We start from the raw sequence: 23,724 nt of genomic DNA, 5'->3' as shown, positions 1-23,724 counted from the left end.
TGTGCTGTATTATAACAATTCCCATAAAGACGGCCCAGAACTATGTGGCATAAGAAAAATATTTATATTATGTCTGGAATTTATGCGTTGTGTTTCAGGAGTAGTAGATCTGAGTGATGGGCTGGAAGTGTCGTGGTCTCTGTAATAGGATTTCCATCCAATGATAAACATTTGTATCCATCCAACAGAAACAGATTTTCTGCTTACCTCACTGAGGTGAAACTCTAATTCCAGAGACCAAATCTGACACCAAGAAAATGACAAAAGGCCCGAAGAGAACCCCGTTCCCTGCCCCAATCTCAGATCCTCAGGGAGGACCTCAGCAGAGGTGACCAACAAGCAAGGAAACTTCAGAGAGAACGTTGGATGGATTGTGTCCTCCACTATGTGTTCCAGAAAAATGTTCCATAAAATCTGCCGCAATCCAGAATACATTATGGTCACCACGAGAAGCCGGAATAATCCAGAATCGCCCATCACAATGTGGAGTTCTTCAGTTACAAGCAATCCATCAACAGAATGACCCTCCATAAGATCCATCATAAGATCCATCAACATAAAGATCCTCCATAAGGTCCATCAACAGAAAGAGCCATCATAAGATCCATCATACGTTCCACCATAAGATCCACCATAAGATCCATCATAAGATCCATCAACAAAAAGATCCTCCATAAGATCCTCCATAGGGTCCACCATAAGATCCATCAACAGAAAGATCCACCATAAGATCCATCATAAGATCCATCAACAAAAAGATCCTCCATAAGGTCCATCAACAAAAAGAGCCATCATAAGGTCCATCATAAGATCCATCATAAGTTCCACCATAACATCCTCCATAAGATCCATCATAAGATCCATCAACAAAAAGATCCTCCATAAGATCCTCCATAGGGTCCACCATAAGATCCATCAACAGAAAGATCCACCATAAGATCCATCATAAAATCCTCCATAAGACCCATCATAAGATCCATCAACAGAAAGATCTGCCACAAGATCCACCATAAAGTCCAACAAAAGGTCCATCATAAGATCCATCCACCGCCCCTAGACTCGGCAAACAACCTTCATAGAGAACCATGGGGAAATGGCAGAAAATTCCCCCTAGCGGGTGTACATTGTGTCCAGTTTTCTCTTTCAGCGATGGGCAGATCAGAATCTGTATTACGAAGTGATTGTACAATATATGGGTGATATCCTCAGAATCTGACACTTCATTTCCTTCTCTCTTCATACTCATAGCTGCAGAGAATTGGCAGCCATTTCTTTCCTCCATATGTTGTGACTCGTTATTTCCTGCCTTGTAGGTCCCGGAGTCCCGATGTTCACCGTCCACAGTACCATCAACCCCTCAGGTCAGTCCCAACCTCATTCCCAAATGTAACCAATCACAACAGTCATGGCGGGGTTGGGGGAGGGGTGTGTGTTCTTTATCAGATTCTTTGTTTTTTTGCCTTCTGCAGATTTTTACACCATGGAGAACAATTCGGTTCTGCAGGAAGCCGTTTCCCAGAAGCAGATATTCCGCAGTGAGATAAAGACGATAAATATTGAAGATTACGGTGAGGATTCACCATCCGGTGTCTACGTTGGTGGGGTGTCCCCGGCACTCACTCACCCCAATCTTCTTCTTCTTCTTTGTAGAACTTCCTCTCCGGTTGTCGTTTCCTCGGGACTTCACCGAGCAGAACCAATATCCTCTCCTCCTCATCGTGTGAGTTTCCTAATGACGCCGAATGTCAATTCAACTGGAAGCAGAAAATCGAGAAGAGCTGTAAAATCTGCCGATCAGGGAACATCTCTCTGAGAAATACGACCGTTTTATGACCTCATCTAATGGGGACCAGGAAGGATTTGGGGCAGATTGGACCATTTGGCTGTGTATGGGTCCCCTGCCTTCCTCGCGATCGGTCGTGCTGATTTTCAGCTCTTCTTCTGATGGAACGGTTGTCGTTTCACTTGACTACATATTTAATTGCTGCAAAAAAATCTGCGTCAGAGAACGGCGTGTAGATTGTGATAAGACAGACCCATGTACAATTGTTATCTGCCGTCAGATAACTTTGCGTTTGGATTTAAAATTTCTATACCTTAGAAATGATGGTGAACAGAAAACACTCGTTGCAAAAATCTAAAGCTGAATGATCTCACAGATGATTCAATCAATTCCTTACATTGGATGAGGCAGAAAAACTGGCCATACACCTTACAATCTGATTGTAAAATCTTCTCTAGATTGTATATGAGAGGGATGAGACTCTCTATGTATTAGAGAAGGAGAAGAGAAGAAATACATGTATCACTGTGCAGTACAGAGGTATAAGACCCTCCATAATACAGTGCCTGGAAAAAGTATTCATACCCCTTGAAATTTCCCACATTTTTCATGTTACAACCAGAAACATAAATATATTTTATTGGGATTTTATGTGATCGACCAACACAAAGTGTCACATAATTGTGAAGTGGAAGGAAAATGATAAATGATACAAATAAATATGTGAAAAGTCTGGGGGGGGGGGCATTTGTATGGCGCCCCCCGGAGTCAATACTTTGTAGAACCCCCTTTCTCTACAAGTCTTTTTGGGGATGTCTCTACCAGCTTTGTACATCTAGAGAGGACATTTCTGCCCATTCTTCTTTGTAAAATATCTCAAGCTCTGTCAGATTGGATGGAGAGCGTCTGTGAACAGCAATTTTCAAGTCTTGCCACAGATTCTCAATGTGATTTAGGTCTGGACTGTGACTGGGCCATTCTAACACATGAATATGCTTTGATCTAAACCATTCCATTGTAGCTCTGGCTGGATGTTTCGGGTCGTTGTCCTGCTGGAAGGTGAACCTCCGCCCCAGTCTCAAGTCTTTTGTAGACTCTAACAGGTTTTCTTCTAAGATTGTCCTGTATTTGTCTCCATCCATCTTCCCATCAACTCTGACCAGCTTCCCTGTCCCTGCTGAAGAAAACCATCCCCACCACATGATGCTGCCACCACCATGTTTCACGGTGGGGATGGTGTGTTCAGGGTGATGTGCAGTGTTAGTTTTCCCCACACATAGCATTTTACTTTTAGGCCAAAAAGTTGAATTTTGGTCTCCTCTGACCAGATCACCTTCTTCCACATGTTTGCTGTGTCCTCCACATGGCTTCTCACAAACTACAAACAGGACTTCTTATGACTTTCTTTCACCAATGTCTTTCTTCTTGTCACTCTTCCATAAAGGGCAGATTTGTGGAGAACACGACTAATAGTTGTCCTGTGGACAGATTCTCCCACCTGAGCTGTGGATCTCTGCCCCTCCTCCAGAGTTACCATGGACCTCTTGGCTCTTCTCTGATGAATGCTCTCCTTGCCGGGCCGGTCAGTTTAGGTGGACGGCCATGTCTTGGTAGGTTTGCAGTTGTGCCATACTCTTTCCATTTTCCGATGATGGATTGAACAGAGCTCCGTGAGATGTTCAAAGCTTGGGAGATTTTTTTTATAACCTAACCCTGCTTTATACTTCTCCACAACTTTATCCCTGACCTGTCTGGTGTGTTCCTTGGCCTTCATGATGCTGTTTGTTCACTAAGGTTCTCTAACACACCTCTGAGGGCTTCACAGAACAGCTGTATTTATACTGAGATTAAATGAGACACAGGTGGACTCTATTTACTAATTAGGTGACATCTGAAGGCAATTGGTTCCCCTAGATTTTTGTTAGGGGTATCAGAGTAAAGGGGGCCTGAATACAAATGCCCCCCCCCCACACACACACTTTTCACATATTTATTTGTATCATTTATCATTTTCCTTCCACTTCACAATTATGTGACACTTTGTGTTGGTCTATCACATAAAATCCCAATAAAATACATTTATGTTTTTGGTTGTAACATGGCAAAATGTGGGGAATTTCAAGGGGTATGAATACTTTTTCAAGGCACTGTATACAGAGGTAGGGGGCACTACGTATTATACAGAGGTAGGGGGCACTACGTATTATACAGAGGTAGGGGGCACTGTGTATTATACAGAGGTAGGGGGCACTGTGTATTATACAGAGGTAAGGGGCACTGTGTATTATACAGAGGTAGGGGGCACTGTGTATTATACAGAGGTAGGGGGCACTGTGTATTATACAGAGGTAGGGGGCACTGCGTATTATACAGAGGTAGGGGGCACTACGTATTATACAGAGGTAGGGGGCACTGTGTATTATACAGAGGTAAGAGGCACTGTGTATTATACAGAGGTAGGGGGCACTGTGTAATATACAGAGGTAGAGGGCACTGTGTATTATACAGAGGTAGGGGGCACTGTGTATTATACAGAGGTAGGGGGCACTACGTATTATACAGAGGTAGGGGGCACTGTGTATTATACAGAGGTAGGGGGCACTGCGTATTATACAGAGGTAGGGGGCACTGCGTATTATACAGAGGTAGGGGGCACTACGTATTATACAGAGGTAGGGGGCACTGTGTATTATACAGAGGTAGGGGGCACTGTGTATTATACAGAGGTAGGGGGCACTGTGTATTATACAGAGGTAGGGGGCACTGTGTATTATACAGAGGTAGGGGGCACTGTGTATTATACAGAGGTAGGGGGCACTGTGTATTATACAGAGGTAGGGGGCACTGCGTATTATACAGAGGTAGGGGGCACTACGTATTATACAGAGGTAGGGGGCACTGTGTATTATACAGAGGTAGGAGGCACTGTGTATTATACAGAGGTAGGGGGCACTGTGTAATATACAGAGGTAGAGGGCACTGTGTATTATACAGAGGTAGGGGGCACTGTGTATTATACAGAGGTAGGGGGCACTACGTATTATACAGAGGTAGGGGGCACTGTGTATTATACAGAGGTAGGGGGCACTGCGTATTATACAGAGGTAGGGGGCACTGCGTATTATACAGAGGTAGGGGGCACTACGTATTATACAGAGGTAGGGGGCACTGCGTATTATACAGAGGTAGGAGGCACTGTGTATTATACAGAGGTAGGGGGCACTGTGTAATATACAGAGGTAGGGGGCACTGTGTATTATACAGAGGTAGGGGGCACTGCGTATTATACAGAGGTAGGGGGCACTGCGTATTATACAGAGGTACGGGGCACTGTGTATTATACAGAGGTAGGGGACACTACATATTATACAGAGGTAGGGGGCACTACGTATTATACAGAGGTAGGGGGCACTGTGTATTATACAGAGGTAGGGAACACTACATATTATACAGAGGTAGGGGGCACTGTGTATTATACAGAGGTAGGGGGCACTACATATTATACAGAGGTAGAGGGCACTACGTATTATACAGAGGTAGGGGGCACTGTGTATTATACAGAGGTAGGGGGCACTGTGTATTATACAGAGGTAGGGGGCACTTTGTATTATACAGAGGTAGAGGGCACTACGTATTATACAGAGGTAGGGGGCACTGTGTATTATACAGAGGTAGGGGCACTGCGTATTATACAGAGGTAGGGGGCACTACGTATTATACAGAGGTAGGGGGCACTGTGTATTATACAGAGGTAGGGGGCACTGTGTATTATACAGAGGTTCGGGGGCACTGTGTATTATACAGAGGTAGGGGGCACTGTGTATTATACAGAGGTAGGGGGCACTGTGTATTATACAGAGGTAGGGGGCACTGTGTATTATACAGAGGTAGGTGGCACTGTGTATTATACAGAGGTAGGGGGCACTGCGTATTATACAGAGGTAGGGGGCACTACGTATTATACAGAGGTAGGGGGCACTGTGTATTATACAGAGGTAGGAGGCACTGTGTATTATACAGAGGTAGGGGGCACTGTGTAATATACAGAGGTAGAGGGCACTGTGTATTATACAGAGGTAGGGGGCACTGTGTATTATACAGAGGTAGGGGGCACTGTGTATTATACAGAGGTAGGGGGCACTACGTATTATACAGAGGTAGGGGGCACTGTGTATTATACAGAGGTAGGGGGCACTGCGTATTATACAGAGGTAGGGGGCACTGCGTATTATACAGAGGTAGGGGGCACTACGTATTATACAGAGGTAGGGGGCACTGTGTATTATACAGAGGTAGGAGGCACTGTGTATTATACAGAGGTAGGGGGCACTGTGTAATATACAGAGGTAGGGGGCACTGTGTATTATACAGAGGTAGGGGGCACTGTGTATTATACAGAGGTAGGGGGCACTGTGTATTATACAGAGGTAGGGGGCACTGTGTATTATACAGAGGTAGGGGGCACTGTGTATTATACAGAGGTAGGGGGCACTGTGTATTATACAGAGGTAGGGGGCACTGTGTATTATACAGAGGTAGGGGGCACTACGTATTATACAGAGGTAGGGGGCACTGTGTATTATACAGAGGTAGGGGGCACTACGTATTATACAGAGGTAGGGGGCACTGCGTATTATACAGAGGTAGGGGGCACTACGTATTATACAGAGGTAGGGGGCACTGTGTATTATACAGAGGTAGGGGGCACTGTGTATTATACAGAGGTAGGGGGCACTGTGTATTATACAGAGGTAGGGGGCGCTGCACTTGGGTTGTGGACTGCAGTTGGCATAAATTGTAGGTGTCAATTAGAAGAATATTTAAAATAAAATGCGCTTTATTCTATTAAAGTCCATAAATCTGAGAAGACACTCGAACTGTGTTGAGATGTTTAGAGTTGTTGGTAGATAATATTCCTCCACCGACACCACAGCACACCAGGCCTCTTACCCTCAAGCGTGGACCAGTAAATGATAGGTGGTCTGCCAGCGCCCCAACACTCTTTAGGCTCACCTGTGTTCACAAGATACCGCACCAAACTAAAATCCTGTTGTCCCCTCTGAGAGCGTCCCTCCACACGTTAGATGTGCAAAAAGTAAGTCCAGAAACCTCCTCATAGTGTAGTAGGTACGTAACACTCGAAAAGTTATGAAAACGAATCCAGAATACTAACACAGTAATGATAAAAATCAAGCATGTCATGTATAAAAGCTTAGGCCGCGGTCTGTGCACACAGCAGCATGACTTGTCATGTCCAGGCTCCACCCTGACGATGTCTGATTGGACGAAACGCATTAAGTGGAGCCTGGACTTACTTTTTGCACATCTAACATTTGGAGAGACGCTCTCAGAGGGGACACCAGGATTTTAGTGGTCCACACTTGATGGTAAGAGGCCTGGTGTGCTGTGGTGTCGGTGGAGGAATATTATCTCACCAACAACAATTGTATACATGTCAACACATTTGGGGTGTCTTATGAGATTTATGGACTTTGATAGAATGTTTTTTTAAGCGCTGCATTTTATTTTAAATATAGAACTCTGCATGGGGAAAGTATAAAACCAACCTTAGTATTTTACTGAAAGGGTAGTAGATGCTTGGACCTGACCTCTAGCAGAGGTAGTAAGTCAGTCAGCAGTAAGTGGCATGCTTGGGGCTCATTCCCGTGTGTTGTGTATTATATGGGATACATGGGCTGTGTGTGATGGACTGATCTTGTTAGATGCAGGATGATCTTTCCCTGTACATGTGGGAGGTCTCTATGTACATGGAGGAGGTACCTTTCCTGTATGACGGGGAGAATTCTTCCCTGGCATCGCTGCACTCGGTCCAGCTCTTCCTTCCAGAGTTCCCAGCAGATAGAATCAAACCATCCCAGCAGGACCTGCACTGACATTGATCCTCTCTGCTGTATCTGCATCTCTTGCAGCCTCCTTACAAAATTCCTCTTCCATGGTGGCTGGTATCTGTATCTTTCCTCTTCTGCTAACCGGACCTCAGATCCCGGTGGTGGTTTGGAAGTCCCAGACTGCAGGAAGCATCCCTCTGCTTGCCACAAAATGTGACAGAACCATCTAGCACCCAGCTTGGGTGCCTTCGTCAAGATAAAGCTTCCTCCTGTCTGGACTCGGGAACTGAGTAGTATAGCTGAGCACCCAAGACTAGATGACACTAGCTCAGGTGCAAACTGGAACTCTCTTTATTGAAAATTCACACAGAATATAGGGCCCGATCACATTATCCTAACAATGCAAACTGTATATAGGAATCAAATCACCATAACTAAGGAACAGCTAACATAAACAAATGAAAGAACTAGCCACCTAGACAAGCTTGGTGCCTCAGTGCCCACCCAGACTGTTCAGCACCAGTCTACAGCCCTCTATACACAAAGTACATTACGCATGCTTCTTTCAGGAGTTTGGCCTTGTGTAATCTGTCCACTAGACAAGTCATCATAAGACAATCATACAATGTTCCAGCAGTCTGAAAAGGTGGAATTCATTTATCTTCATAGATCCCTCTCCAACCCAGTCTGCAGGATGGCCACCATGTTCCCTCTCCAACCCAGTGTGCAGGAGGGCCACCATGTTCCCTCTCCAACCCAGTCTGCAGGAGGGCCACCATGTTCCCTCTCCAACCCAGTCTACAGGAGGGCCACCATGTTCCCTCTCCAACCCAGTCTGCAGGAGGGCCACCATGTTCCCTCTCCAACCCAGTCTGCAGGAGGGCCACCATTTTCCCTCTCCAACCCAGTCTGCAGGAGGGCCACCATGTTCCCTCTCCAACCCAGTCTGCAGGAGGGCCACCATGTTCCCTCTCCAACCCAGTCTGCAGGATGGCCACCATGTTCCCTCTCCAACCCAGTCTGCAGGAGGGCCACCATGTTCCCTCTCCAACCCAGTGTGCAGGAGGGCCACCATGTTCCCTCTCCAACCCAGTCTGCAGGAGGGCCACCATGTTCCCTCTCCAACCCAGTCTACAGGAGGGCCACCATGTTCCCTCTCCAACCCAGTCTGCAAGAGGGCCACCATGTTCCCTCTCCAACCCAGTCTGCAGGAGGGCCACCATTTTCCCTCTCCAACCCAGTCTGCAGGAGGGCCACCATGTTCCCTCTCCAACCCAGTCTACAGGAGGGCCACCATGTTCCCTCTCCAACCCAGTCTGCAGGAGGGCCACCATGTTCCCTCTCCAACCCAGTCTGCAGGAGGGCCACCATTTTCCCTCTCCAACCCAGTCTGCAGGAGGGCCACCATGTTCCCTCTCCAACCCAGTCTGCAGGAGGGCCACCATGTTCCCTCTCCAACCCAGCCTGCAGGATGGCCACCATGTTCCCTCTCCAACCCAGTCTGCAGGAGGACCACCATGTTCCCTCTCCAACCCAGTCTGCAGGAGGGCCACCATGTTTCCTCTCCAACCCAGTCTGCAGGAGGACCACCATATTCCCTCTCCAACCCAGTCTGCAGGAGGACCACCATATTCCCTCTCCAACCCAGTCTGCAGGAGGACCACCATGTTCCCTCTCCAACCCAGTCTGCAGGAGGGCCATCATATTCCCTCTCCAACCCAGTCTGCAGGAGGACCACCATATTCCCTCTCCAACCCAGTCTGCAGGAGGACCACCATATTCCCTCTCCAACCCAGTCTGCAGGAGGACCACCATATTCCCTCTCCAACCCAGTCTGCAGGAGGACCACCATATTCCCTCTCCAACCCACTCTGCAGGAGGACCTATCCGGACGGGGAGATCTATATGTACGAGGATGGGGAGATCTATATGTACGTGGATGGGGAGATCTCTATGTCTGTGGATGGGGAGATCTCTATGTACGTGGATGGGGAGATCTCTATGTACGTGGATGGGGAGATCTCTATATGTACGTGGATGGGGAGATCTCTATGTACGTGGATGGGGAGATCTCTCTGTACGTGGATGGGGAGATCTCTATGTACATGGATGGGGAGATCTCTATGTACGTGGATGGGGAGATCTCTATGTATATGGATGGGGAGATCTCTATGTACGTGGATGGGGAGATCTCTATGTACGTGGATGGGGAGATCTCTATGTACGTGGATGGGGAGATCTCTATGTACGTGGATGGGGAGATCTCTATGTAGGTGGATGGGGAGATCTCTATGTACGTGGATGGGGAGATCTCTATGTACGTGGATGGGGAGATCTCTATGTACGTGGATGGGGAGATCTCTATGTACGTGGATGGGGAGATCTCTATGTACGTGGATGGGGAGATCTCTATGTCATCTCACAATGACGTATACACATTCCTGTTGACTTTTCCCCATGTTTTCTCTTCCAGGGATGAGTCCCCGGGGAGTCAGCTGGTTACAGACAAGTTCCACGTGGATTGGGATTCGGTGCTGATAAACTCGGATAATGTGATTGTGGGGCGCTTCGATGGGCGAGGGAGTGGATTCCAGGGGCTGAAGATCCTGCAGGAGGTGCACCGTGGACTTGGATCGGTGGAAGTAAAGGACCACATAGCTGCTGTAGAGTGAGAATTGTTACATCTCTTTGCTCTCTGTGTGAAGCCACTTCCAGGCTGTGGGCACTGTATGGGAGAGGACATAGGGAGGACACACTGTAGATGTTGGGCACTGTATGGGAGAGGACATAGGGAGGTCACACTGTAGATGGTGGGCACTGTATGGGGAGGACATAGGGAGGGCACACTGTAGATGGTGGGCACTGTATGGGAGAGGACATAGGGAGGGCACACTGTAGATGGTGGGCACTGTATGGGAGAGGACATAGGGAGGGCACACTGTAGATGGTGGACACTGTATGGGGGAGGACATAGGGAGGGCACACTGTAGATGGTGGGCACTGTATGGGAGAGGACATAGGGAGGGCACACTGTAGATGGTGGGCACTGTATGGGGGAGGACATAGGGAGGTCACACTGTAGATGGTGGGCACTGTATGGGGGAGGACATAGGGAGGGCACACTGTAGATGGTGGGCACTGTATGAGGGAGGACATAGGGAGGGCACGCTGTAGATGGTGGGCACTGTATGGGAGAGGACATAGGGAGGGCACACTGTAGATGGTGGGCACTGTATGGGGGAGGACATAGGGAGGGCACACTGTAGATGGTGGGCACTGTATGGGAGAGGACATAGGGAGGTCACACTGTAGATGGTGGGCACTGTATGGGGGAGGACATAGGGAGGTCACACTGTAGATGGTGGGCACTGTATGAGGGAGGACATAGGGAGGGCACACTGTAGATGGTGGGCACTGTATGAGGGAGGACATAGGGAGGTCACACTGTAGATGGTGGGCACTGTATAGGGGAGGACATAGGGAGGGCACACTGTAGATGTTGGTCACTGTATGGGGGAGGACATAGGGAGGGCACACTGTAGATGGTGGGCACTGTATGAGGGAGGACATAGGGAGGGCACACTGTAGTTGATGGGCACTGTATGGGGGAGGACATAGGGAGGGCACACTGTAGATGGTGGGCACTGTATGAGGGAGGACATAGGGAAGGCACACTGTAGATGGTGGGCACTGTATGAGGGAGGACATAGGGAGGACACACTGTAGATGGTGGGCACTGTATGAGGGAGGACATAGGGAGGGCACACTGTAGATGGTGGGCACTGTATGGGGGAGGACATAGGGAGGGCACACTGTAGATGGTGGGCACTGTATGAGGGAGGACATAGGGAGGACACACTGTAGATGGTGGGCACTGTATGGGGGAGGACATAGAGAGGGCACACTGTAGATGGTGGGCACTGTATGAGGGAGGACATAGAGAGGGCACACTGTAGATGGTGGGCACTGTATGAGGGAGGACATAGAGAGGGCACACTGTAGATGGTGGGCACTGTATGAGGGAGGACATAGGGAGGGCACACTGTAGTTGATGGGCACTGTATGGGGGAGGACATAGGGAGGGCACACTGTAGTCCTGGCTCCATCCTGAGTTTTTTTATGTGGGAGATTCTGTATTTAGAAAGTCTCCATTCTTCTTCTCTAGTATATGATGTGCAGGTCAAGCTCTGCTCCTGCATGGGGTCCAGGCTCTGCTCCTGCATGGGGTCCAGGCTCTGCTCCGGTATGGGGTCCAGGCTCTGCTCCGGCATGGGGTCCAGGCTCTGCTCCGGCATGGGGTCCAGGCTCTGCTCCTGCATTGGGTCCAGGCTCTGCTCCTGCATGCGGTCCAAGCTCTGTTCCTGCATGCGGTCCAGGTTCTGTTCCTGCATGCGGTCCAGGCTCTGCTCCTGCATGCGGTCCAGGCTCTGCTCCTGCATGCGGTCCAAGCTCTGTTCCTGCATGCGGTCCAGGTTCTGTTCCTGCATGCGGTCCAGGCTCTGCTCCTGCATGCAGTCCAGGCTCCTGCATGCGGTCCAGGCTGTGTTCCTGCATGCGGTCCAGGCTCTGCTCCTGCATGCGGTCCAGGCTGTGGTCCTGTATGCGGTCCAGGCTCTGCTCCTGCATGCAGTCCAGGCTGTGGTCCTGTATGCGGTCCAGGCTCCTGCATGCGGTCCAGGCTGTGTTCCTGCATGCGGTCCAGGCTGTGGTACTGTATGCGGTCCAGGCTCTGTTCTTGCATGCGTTCCAGGCTCTGCTCCTGCATGCGGTCCAGGCTCTGTTCCTGCATGGGGTCCAGGTTCTGTTCCTGCATGCAGTCCAGGCTGTGTTCTTGCATGCGGTCCACGCTCTGTTCCTGCATGCAGTCCAGGCTCTGCTCCTGCATGCGGTCCAGGTTCTGTTCCTGCATGCAGTCCAGGCTCTGCTCCTGCATACGGTCAAGGCTCTGCTCCTGCATGCGGTCCAGGCTCTGCTCCTGCATGCGGTCCAGGCTCCTGCATGCGGTCCAGGCTGTGTTCCTGCATGCGGTCCAGGCTCTGCTCCTGCATGCGGTCCAGGCTCCTGCATGCGGTCCAGGCTGTGTTCCTGCATGCGGTCCAGGCTCTGCTCCTGCATGCGGTCCAGGCTCCTGCATGTGGTCCAGGCTGTGTTCCTGCATGCGGTCCAGGCTCTGCTCCTGCATGCGGTCCAGGCTCTGCTCCTGCATGCGGTCCAGGCTCCTGCATGTGGTCCAGGCTGTGTTCCTGCATGCGGTCCAGGCTCTGTTCCTGCATGCGGTCCAGGCTCTGCTCCTGCATGCGGTCCAGGCTCTGCTCCTGCATGCGGTCCAGGCTCTGCTCCTGCATGCGGTCCAGGCTCTGCTCCTGCTGGTAATGAATTCTGTTTAGGATTTTTATTGGAGAGATTTATGGTGGAGAATGAGGTTTGTGTGGCTGAATATTCAATGTATAGAGATTTTACTGGACTATTATCTGTGTCGGGTGTCATGTTATCTCATATATACATGTGCAACACTTAAATCTATCCCCCATTTCCTGCATCTGTGTGTGTTACATCAGAACTGTTCCCCTACTGAGTGTAATAGCAGGATTATTCCCCCTGATATTTATTATAATCTCCCCATTCATTTGTGTAACATTATATCCTTCCCCCTTCTCTCTCCATATATGTGTAACACAGTAACCCTTCCTCCATTATTTCCTCGTCTCTTCAGTCTTCAGGTTATAATTTTCTTTGTCATCTGGCAGGTGGGTGTTACGGGAGCCGTACATTGACCCCAATAGACTCAGCATATTCGGGAAGGTAACTCTCAATCTATAAGAATTCTAATAATGGGGGGTTGTCTGAGTTTATGGGGGAAATCTCAGCCATGTTAGCTGACTCAGAATGGAGAGGCCACAATGGGCACCCACGACCCCCTGCACTGCACATTTAGCTAAGGAGGATGAGGATTGCACCTTGTCTGCTTTGGAGGACCTGCTACTTGGGGGTCTCCTTCTATTGACAAGTCTCCCAAACTTTAGGATTCTATTTTGGCCCCTATCGATGCAGTTTGTATGTGTTTTGTCCTGGAGCAACCTACGCCAGCCATACCAAGGTCACCAGCCTGGGTTCTATAGAACCCCCAGGCCCCCCACAACCTCGGCTAAACCTATACAAATCTGCAGTATCGAGGAGGTGTTCCTAAAAATGAACTGTCCCTCTTATGGATCTGCCCATCTCCTCTCCTAACAAGACTTTGGATCCTGTGGATAAAAGGCTGGAAGTCCCTTCTAATGCAGCCGTAACCGGCCAAATTTCTATCCAAGTGTGGCCACTGCTGCTCATCAGAATGCGATCTACTGACTTCAAAGCCTGGAACTCCATTCCACCGTACGTCCTCCTGAGCACCTCAGCTCATTGTCTCCTCAAACAAGTCCTACTCTTAGTGAGGGTGCCCCCCCCATTATAAAAGTGTGTGGGGGGGGGATCTTCTGGCCTTTGCCACCATGTGATCACGGGACATTTCTGAGATTTGGGTCCAGAATGTGGTATCTTAGAGGCTGTATGCTGGCATTTGATTTTTCTACCTCCATGTTCCCAAACTCGCCAATATTATGTTATCTCGTGTGTCGGAGAACTTGTCAGAAGTGACTTGTGCTGATAACAGAGGAATAGAGCAGCAGAAAGACACGGCACTTAGAGCTTTGGAGAGAGATAGGTAAACACTACAGATGGACATGCCCAGGTCAGATTTCATGAATGGGGTTTACAACCACTTTAAATTGCCCGGGGCCCAATTTATTTATTTATTTGCTACGGTTTACTACCGCTTTAACTGTAAAGAAACTTTTCTGGTGCTACACGAAGTTAGTTTGTACTGAGGCCCATTGCCCACTGAGGCCCATTGCCTATTTCTTTTCCAAAGTGGTTTCTCTCTTTCCCCATAGTCAGGACTTTACCACACTGTCCCCCTCTGGAGATCCCTCCATTATCTGGATGAAGTCATTGTCAGGTCCACCTTCCATACGACAGTCGGACTCTCTGGTTCCTCCTTTTCCTGTCAGTCAGTTGGAGCCTCTTGGGCTTTTCAGCATCGGACATTTTAGGGGGGATTTACTCAAGGCAAATCGATGGTGCATTCTGCAAGTGCACCTGCCCCAGAGCTTAGTAAATAAGGGGTAAGCTCTGCTGACTTCCATCATCCAATCATCTGCAAAGCCAAAAAAAATCATTTTTTAAAATTTTCCTTGCATTCGATTGGCTGTTTTTTGTAGCATTGCCTCATCTACTAAGCTCTGGAGCAACGGCACTTGCAAAGTGCACAGTCTATTTGCTTTTAGTAAATCTCCCCCAAGGCATGTCAGATGTGTAAGGCTGCTCCTGTTCACACTTTCATTGGGTTTTACCAGTTGGACCTTCAGGCCTCATTTGATGCCAGCTTTGGTTAGAAGGTTCTTCAGGCTGCTCTGTAGGCTGTATTGAGCCCCGTCTGTTACCCTGTTGGTTTCCATGGGCTTGTTAGCTGTTCATTTGCTCTTCTCCCCACCACTCACTTGGACCATTTTTGGATGTCCCAATCATGTAGCTGAACCCCCATCCTGTGTCCTGTAATAGTTACATAGTTAGTCAGGTTGAAAAAAGACACAAGTCCATCTAGTTCAACCAATAATAAAAAAAATCTATCATACAATTCCATATACAGAATCCTATACCCACAGTTGATCCAGAGGAAGGTGAAAACCCCAGCAGAGTATGATCCAATTTCCTCCAGCAGGGGAAAAAATTCCTTCCTGATCCATCGAGAGACAATCGGATTTTCCCTGGATCAGCTTTCCCTATAAATATCAGTATCCAGTTATATTCTGTACATTTAGGAAAGAATCCAGACCTTTCTTATCTAAAGTAATGTGTGACAAAGAAAATAGGATTTCTGACTTACCATAAAATCCATTTCTTGGAGAACATTACGGGACTAAGGCTCCTCCCATGTTTTTCTTATGATCCACTCCCTATATTGCTTGCTACAAAACTGAGGCATGCTGGGAGTGGGGGGGTCTATATTGTGCTGCCCAGCTTGGGCTTGCTGGTGCCCAATCTCTTGAAGGCAGCAGTATAACCCAATGTGGCTGAATACTCCTCCCGTGTTCTGTAGGGTGCTCCAAGAAAAGGATCTTATGGTAAGTCACTTTTTTTTCTACCCTCTTTGTTACAATAGGATATTTTCTGAATTCTCCGGCACTTTGAACCATGCGGCTGCTGGAGGGTTTGTGTGATCTGGGGGCTTTATTCTATGTTACACTGAGGGATATGTTTGTATCATTGGTGGTAATGGTGATATTTACCTTGGCAGGGCTATGGAGGGTACATAGCGTCTATGATCCTAAAGGCCAACGAACGTCTCTTCAAATGTGGAGCTCTGATGGCCCCGATCACTGACATGAGGTTATATGGTAGGTGACATAGAGAAGAACAATGACCAGAAACACACAGGACAGCGTGCTGGTGACTCTAGTGCCATAGATATGGCTGGGTATGGTTTCCACCCATCACTGACATGAGGTTATATGGTAGGTGACATAGAGAAGAACAATGACCAGAAACACACAGGACAGCATGCTGGTGACTCTAGTGCCATAGATATGGCTGGGTATGGTTTCCACCCATCACTGACATCAGGTTATATGGTAGGTGACATAGAGAAGAACAATGACCAGAAACACACAGGACAGCGTGCTGGTGACTCTAGTGCCATAGATATGGCTGGGTATGGTTTCCACCCATCACTAACATGAGGTTATATGGTAGGTGACATAGAGAAGGACAATGACCAGAAACACACAGGACAGCATGCTGGTGACTCTAGTGCCATAGATATGGCTGGGTATGGTTTCCACCCATCACTAACATGAGGTTATATGGTAGGTGACATAGAGAAGAACAATGACCAGAAACACACAGGACAGCATGCTGGTGACTCTAGTGCCATAGATATGGCTGGGTATGGTTTCCACCCATCACTGACATGAGGTTATATGGAAAGTAACATAGAAATCACACAGAACGTCTACACCTCACTATCAGAGTCCGCTCCGATGATCAGACCATATTGTCTCCATCACTTTAACATTCTGTCCTTCTCTTGTCCTGCAGCGTCTGCGTTTTCCGAGCGATACCTTGGGATGCCGAGCACAGATGAGAACACCTATCAGGTAAAACCCCTCGATGCTCTCCACTTCCCATCCACCTTTTCTATACTCCTCTTACTTCTCTCCATAATGCCGCCCTCGGTCCCCCCGACTCTTATCATGTAGTGTGCCCCTCTGATTATCGCTGCCTCCTCCTCCTCCTTGTTCAGCTGCACATTTCTCTTGGCAGGCATCCAGCGTGCTGCACAACATTCAGGGCTTCAAAGAGAAAAACCTCTTATTGATCCACGGCACGGCGGATGGTGAGTCCCCCCAACACTCAGGCCCATCTTGGGGTTCAGCTGTCTCTCTAGTAATTCACCCCCCAAATATTGCATTGGGGTCTAGGACACAGACCGATATCTAATCCCCTCGCCCCTTGCATTGGTTGGTCATGTGACTGGGTGATTTGGGGGGGGGGCAGAAAAGAGGCTGCCAATCGGGGGACAATACTGATTGGGGGAAATTCTCTAACCTGTCCAATCACCCTGACAGAACCCCCAGACATGAAATCACCCTCCAGCTGCTATGTCTGAACCCACAAAAAATAAGACACTCTGAACCCTAAATCTGCCAGCAAGATAGTGTGACAACAGAGGGAGGAAAGACGGGGCTCAGCTGTCAGTGTAAGAGACAAACCAGAATACAATGTGACCCCCATACAGGTACCAGAATACAATGTGACCCCCATACAGGTACCAGAATACAATGTGACCCCCATACAGGTACCAGAATACAATGTGACCCCCATACAGGTACCAGAATACAATGTGACCCCCATACAGGTACCAGAATACAATGTGACCCCCATACAGGTACCAGAATACAATGTGACCCCCATACAGGTACCAGAATACAAAGTGACCCCCATACAGGTACCATAATACAATGTGACCCCCATAGAGGTACCAGAATACAATGTGACCCCCATACAGGTACCAGAATACAAAGTGACCCCCATACAGGTACCAGAATACAAAGTGACCCCCATACAGGTACCAGAATACAATGTGACCCCCATACAGGTACCAGAATACAATGTGACCCCCATAGAGGTACCAGAATACAATGTGACCCCCATAAAGGTACCAGAATACAATGTGACCCCATACAGGTACCAGAATACAATGTAACCCCATACAGGTACCAGAATACAATGTGACCCCCATACAGGTAATATAATACAATGTGACCCCCATAAAGGTACCAGAATACAATGTGACCCCCATACAGGTACCAGAATACAATGTGACCCCCATACAGGTAATATAATACAATGTGACCCCCATAAAGGTACCAGAATACAATGTGACCCCCATACAGGTACCAGAATACAATGTGACCCCCATAAAGGTACCAGAATACAAAGTGACCCCCATACAGGTACCAGAATACAATGTGACCCTCATACAGGTACTAGAATACAATGTGACCCCCGATACAGGTACCAGAATACAATGTGACCCCCCATACAGGTACCAGAATACAATGTAACCCCCATACAGGTACCAGAATACAATGTGACCCCCCATACAGGTACCTGAATACAATGTGACCCCCATAAAGGTACCAGAATACAATGTGACCCCCATAAAGGTACCAGAATACAATGTGACCCCCATACAGGTACCAGAATACAATGTGACCCCATAAAGATACCAAAATACAATGTGACCCCCATAAAGGTACCAGAATACAATGTGACCCCCATACAGGTACCAGAATACAAAGTGACCCCCATACAGGTACCAGAATACAATGTGACCCCCATACAGGTACCAGAATACAATGTGACCCCCATACAGGTACCAGAATACAATGTGACCCCCATACAGGTACCAGAATACAATGTGACCCCCATACAGGTACCAGAATACAATGTGACCCCCATACAGGTACCAGAATACAATGTGACCCCCATACAGGTACCAGAATACAATGTGACCCCCATACAGGTACCAGAATACAATGTGACCCCCATACAGGTACCAGAATACAATGTGACCCCCATACAGGTACCAGAATACAATGTGACCCCCATAAAGATACCAGAATACAAAGTGACCCCCATACAGGTACCAGAATACAATGAGACCCCCATACAGGTACCGGAATACAATGTGACCCCCATACAGGTACCGGAATACAATGTAACCCCCATACAGGTACCAGAATACAATGTAACCCCCATACAGGTACCAGAATACAATGTAACCCCCATACAGGTACCAGAATACAATGTAACCCCCATAAAGGTACCAGAATACAATGTGACCCCCCTACCGGTACCAGAATACAATGTAACCCCCATACAGGTACCAGAATACAATGTGACCCCCATACAGGTACCAGAATACAATGTGACCCCCATACAGGTACCAGAATACAATGTAACCCCCATACAGGTACCAGAATACAATGTAACCCACATACAGGTACCAGAATACAATGTGACCCCATAAAGGTACCAGAATACAATGTGACCCCCATACAGGTACCAGAATACAATGTGACCCCCATAAAGGTACCAGAATACAATGTGACCCCATACAGGTACCAGAATACAATGTGACCCCCATACAGGTACCAGAATACAAAGTGACCCCCTATACAGGTACCAGAATACAATGTGACCCCCATAAAGGTACCAGAATACAATGTGACCCCATACAGGTACCAGAATACAATGTGACCCCCATACAGGTACCAGAATACAATGTGACCCCCTACAGGTACCAGAATACAATGTAACCCCCATACAGGTACCAGAATACAATGTGACCCCCATACAGGTACCAGAATACAATGTGACCCCCATACAGGTACCAGAATACGATGTGACCCCCATACAGGTACCATAATACAATGTGACCCCCATAGAGGTACCAGAATACAATGTGACCCCCATAAAGGTACCAGAATACAAAGTGACCCCCATAAAGGTACCAGAATACAATGTGACCCCCATACAGGTACCAGAATACAATGTGACCCCCATACAGGTACCAGAATACAAAGTGACCCTCATACAGGTACCAGAATACAATGTGACCCCCATAAAGGTACCAGAATACAATGTGACCCCCATAAAGGTACCAGAATACAATGTGACCCCCATACAGGTACCAGAATACAATGTGACCCCAATACAGACACCTTTCTCCTTGTAGTGGCCTCTAATCCTATACGGGTCTCAGATGGTCCTCCCCAGCAGAGAGGTCACCATGTGCACAGTGCAGTACCGAGAGACTCCGCCAGGTCCATAGCAGAGCTCGTCTGTGATTGGATCAGATGTACATCATGTGACTTGAAATTCCATCTCTAAGATTTTCTGTTTCTGTTTTCTGCAGCAAAAGTCCATTTTCAGCATTCAGCTGAATTAATCAAACAGCTGATCAAAGCGGGAGTGAACCACACGACGCAGGTGAGCACAGAGCTGATAGAGAGATACAAAGTAACATTGTTTATAAACATTGATCACACAGGAGATAGAGAGATATAAAGTAACATTGTTTATAAACATTGATCAGACGGGAGATAGAGAGATACAAAGTAACATTGTTTATAAACATTGATCAGATAGGAGATAGAGAGATACAAAGTAACATTATTTATAAACATTGATCAGACGGGAGATAGAGAGATACAAAGTAACATTGTTTATAAACATTGATCAGACGGGAGATGGAGAGATACAAAGTAACATTGTTTATAAACATTGATCAGACGGGAGATAGAGAGATACAAAGTAACATTGTTTATAAACATTGATCAGACGGGAGATAGAGAGATACAAAGTAACATTGTTTATAAACATTGATCAGACGGGAGATAGAGAGATACAAAGTAACATTGTTCACAGAGATGACGCAAATCCTCCTACATAAGTTGTACCTGTTTATCTGCAATCTTCTCTTCTCTACAGCTGTTCAAAGTGCAGAATTTAGATAAAATCCTTCTTCATCTGCCAGTATCATTGAAGGGGGGTGGGGAGCTGCAGTCACAACCACTTTAACGTTCCAGAGTCATTTGAATATTGAAATCCTCCCTCTCCTTTGCAGCACGGTCCTCCCTTTTCTTCACAGCACGGTCCTCCCTCTCCTTCACAGCACGGTCCTCCCTCTCCTTCGCAGCACGGTCCTCCCTCTCCTTCGCAGCACGGTCCTCCCTCTCCTTCACAGCACGGTCCTCCCTCTCCTTCACAGCATGGTCCTCCCTCTCCTCCACAGCACGGTTCTCCCTCTCCATCACAGCACGGTCCTCCCTCTCTGTCGCAGCACGGTCCTCCCTCTCCTTCGCAGCACGGTCCTCCCTCTCCTTCGCAGCACGGTCCTCCCTCTCCTTCGCAGCACGGTCCTCCCTCTCCATCACATCTCCGTCACAGCACGGTCCTCCCTCTCCTTCACAGCACGGTCCTCCCTCTCCTTCACAGCACGGTCCTCCCTCTCCTCCACAGCACTGTTCTCCCTCTCCATCACAGCACGGTCCTCCCTCTCCTTCGCAGCACGGTCCTCCCTCTCCTTCACAGCACGGTCCTCCCTCTCCGTCACATCTCCGTCACAGCACGGTCCTCCCTCTCCGTCACATCTCCGTCACAGCACGGTCCTCCCTCTCCTTCACAGCACGGTCCTCCCTCTCCGTCACATCTCTGTCACAGCACAGTCCTCCCTCTCCTTCACAGCACGGTCCTCCCTCTCCTTCACAGCACGGTCCTCCCTCTCCTTAACAGCACGGTCCTCCCTCTCCGTCACATCTCCGTCACAGCACAGTCCTCCCTCTCCTTCACAGCACAGTCCTCCCTCTCCTTCACAGCACGGTCCTCCCTCTCCTTCACAGCACGGTCCTCCCTCTCCTTCACAGCACGGTCCTCCCTCTCCTTCACAGCACGGTCCTCCCTCTCTATCACTGCCAATTATTAGTGGGTGGAGGCAGATATAAAATACCTCCTAGGGAGGAGGTAGTTAGCAGAGGAGAGACCTAGACTGACATTGCACTGTTCTCTTGCACTTCACTGAAATGACATTGCACTGGGGCCACCTCCAAGCAGCCCTTACTAGGCCCAGGCCCCCCTAATTCACCCAGAGGGGCCTGTGCCCAGTACAGGAGTACTGCCTGTACCCCTAAGCCAGGTGGCTTAGCCTGGGGTCATTAGGAGGTGGCAAAATGTTTCCAGAAGTTTCCTCACATCTGTTTTCTCTTCTTCTAGATCTATCCGGATGAAGGTCATATGATTTCATCCGAGAAGAGCCGCTTCCACCTTTACAGCACACTACTGCGATTTTTTGGTGAATGTTCCCAGGTGGATGTGCAGGCGGTACTGCAGGAAGTGGAAGAAGATGAATGAAGGGCAGATGAGACATTTTCTATATCCTCAGCAGCCCTCAGGGGCAGGAACTGTCTGACATCAGAGGCCCTCGGGGGTGGGGACTGTCTGACATCAGAGTCCCTCGGGGGTAGGGACTGTATGACATCAGCACACTGGAAATCCCAACCTGCAGATGTCCTCCGAAGGATTTCCGATTCTGGATTGGCAGTTTTGGATACGATTAGTGTAGTGCATGTTTTATTTTGTTCCTCCTCCAAGATGTTGTACTAACCTTTCATTTCAAGAGCAGATCTCATCCAAAGCTCTCACCCGATCCCAACAACTTTTCCTGAACAAGTGCAATTTCCTGGATGGTGGATTTTCTCCTGGCAGAGGATTGTGGGTGGAGTCACATGGCACACGATGCCCGATCTCCAGAGAAGCACTTTTTGGAAGTGAATTTTTGCAATTTCAAAACATTTCTATGTCTACAGAACAAAGAACGTCCTTCTGGCTCTGGGGGGAGAATTCTATTTTTCAAGCTGTACTGGAAGCTCCACTGAGAACTGAATTATCCGTTACGATTGTGATTGCGGATTTTCATTTTACAAGGGAAATGTTTTATTTGTCTTAATATACAAACGATCTGACCCGACAAGCTCTATTTCCAATGTAAATTTCTCACTTGTATATATGAATACATCGATATTAAATTATGTTTTCTTAGACGTGTCTGAGCACCACTGTGGGGGAGATCACCATCCAAATATCACAATCCGACATTCACAAAGGACACTGAATGGAGGCCAGTGGAGGGATTGACAGAGATGGGTGGAGGCCAGTGGAGGGATTGGTAGAGGGGGGTGGAGGACATTGAATGGAGTCCAATGGAGGGATTGGTAGAGAGGGGTGGAGGACACTGAATGGAGGCCAGTGGAGGGATTGGTAGAGAGGGGTGGAGGACACTGAATGGAGGCCAGTGGAGGGATTGGCAGTGAAGAGTAGAGAACACTAAATGGAAGCCAGTGGAGGGATTGGCAGAGATGGGTGGAGGCCAGTGGAGGGATTGGTAGAGAGGGGTGGAGGACACTGAATGGAGGCCAGTGGAAGGATTGGTAGAGTGGGGTGGAGGACACTGAATGGAGGCCAGTGGAGGGATTGGCAGTGAAGAGTAGAGAACACTAAATAAAAAAGCCAGTGGAGGGATTGGCAGAGAGGGGTGGAGGACACTGAATGGAGGCCAGTGGAGGGATTGAAAGAGAGGGGTGGAGGACACTGAATGGAGGGCAGTGGAAGTATTGGCAGAGAGGGGTGGAGGACACTGAATGGAGATCAGTGGGGAGATTGGCAGAGAGGGGTGAAGGACACTGAATGGAGACCAGTGGAGGGACTGGCAGAGAGGGGTGGAAAACACTGAATGGAGGCCAGTGGAGGGTTTGGCATAGAGAAGTGGAGGGCAATGAATGGAGTCCAATAGAGGGATTGGCAGACAGGGTTGGTAGACACTAAACAGAAGCCAGTGGAGGGATTTGCAGAGATGGTGGAGGCCAGTGGAGGGATTGGTAGAGAGGGGTGGAGGACACTGAATTGAGGCCAGTGTGGAGATTGGCAGAGAAGAGT

At 48.4% G+C, this 23,724-nt stretch overlaps 1 protein-coding gene across 1 annotated transcript in view; it reads left to right on the top strand.

The window, feature by feature from the left end:
- The window catches only part of DPP10 (dipeptidyl peptidase like 10), a 286,712-nt gene extending 263,882 nt beyond the window's left edge, over positions 1-22,830 (top strand). Inside the window, exons 17-26 of the mRNA XM_073634583.1 lie at positions 1,314-1,361; positions 1,470-1,568; positions 1,651-1,720; positions 10,106-10,300; positions 13,380-13,434; positions 15,965-16,064; positions 16,765-16,823; positions 16,990-17,062; positions 20,150-20,223; positions 22,006-22,830. Coding sequence (XP_073490684.1) covers positions 1,314-1,361; positions 1,470-1,568; positions 1,651-1,720; positions 10,106-10,300; positions 13,380-13,434; positions 15,965-16,064; positions 16,765-16,823; positions 16,990-17,062; positions 20,150-20,223; positions 22,006-22,143 — 911 coding nt within the window. The 3' untranslated portion in view covers positions 22,144-22,830. The remainder of the gene's footprint in view (positions 1-1,313; positions 1,362-1,469; positions 1,569-1,650; positions 1,721-10,105; positions 10,301-13,379; positions 13,435-15,964; positions 16,065-16,764; positions 16,824-16,989; positions 17,063-20,149; positions 20,224-22,005) is intronic.
- Positions 22,831-23,724: the final 894 nt, after the last annotated feature.

The sequence above is a fragment of the Aquarana catesbeiana genome, linkage group LG06 (genome assembly GCF_042186555.1).
Source record: "Aquarana catesbeiana isolate 2022-GZ linkage group LG06, ASM4218655v1, whole genome shotgun sequence".
Lineage (NCBI taxonomy): Eukaryota > Metazoa > Chordata > Amphibia > Anura > Ranidae > Aquarana > Aquarana catesbeiana.
The sequence above is the reverse complement of the archived record's forward strand: the minus strand, read 5'-3'. Positions and strand labels throughout refer to the sequence as shown.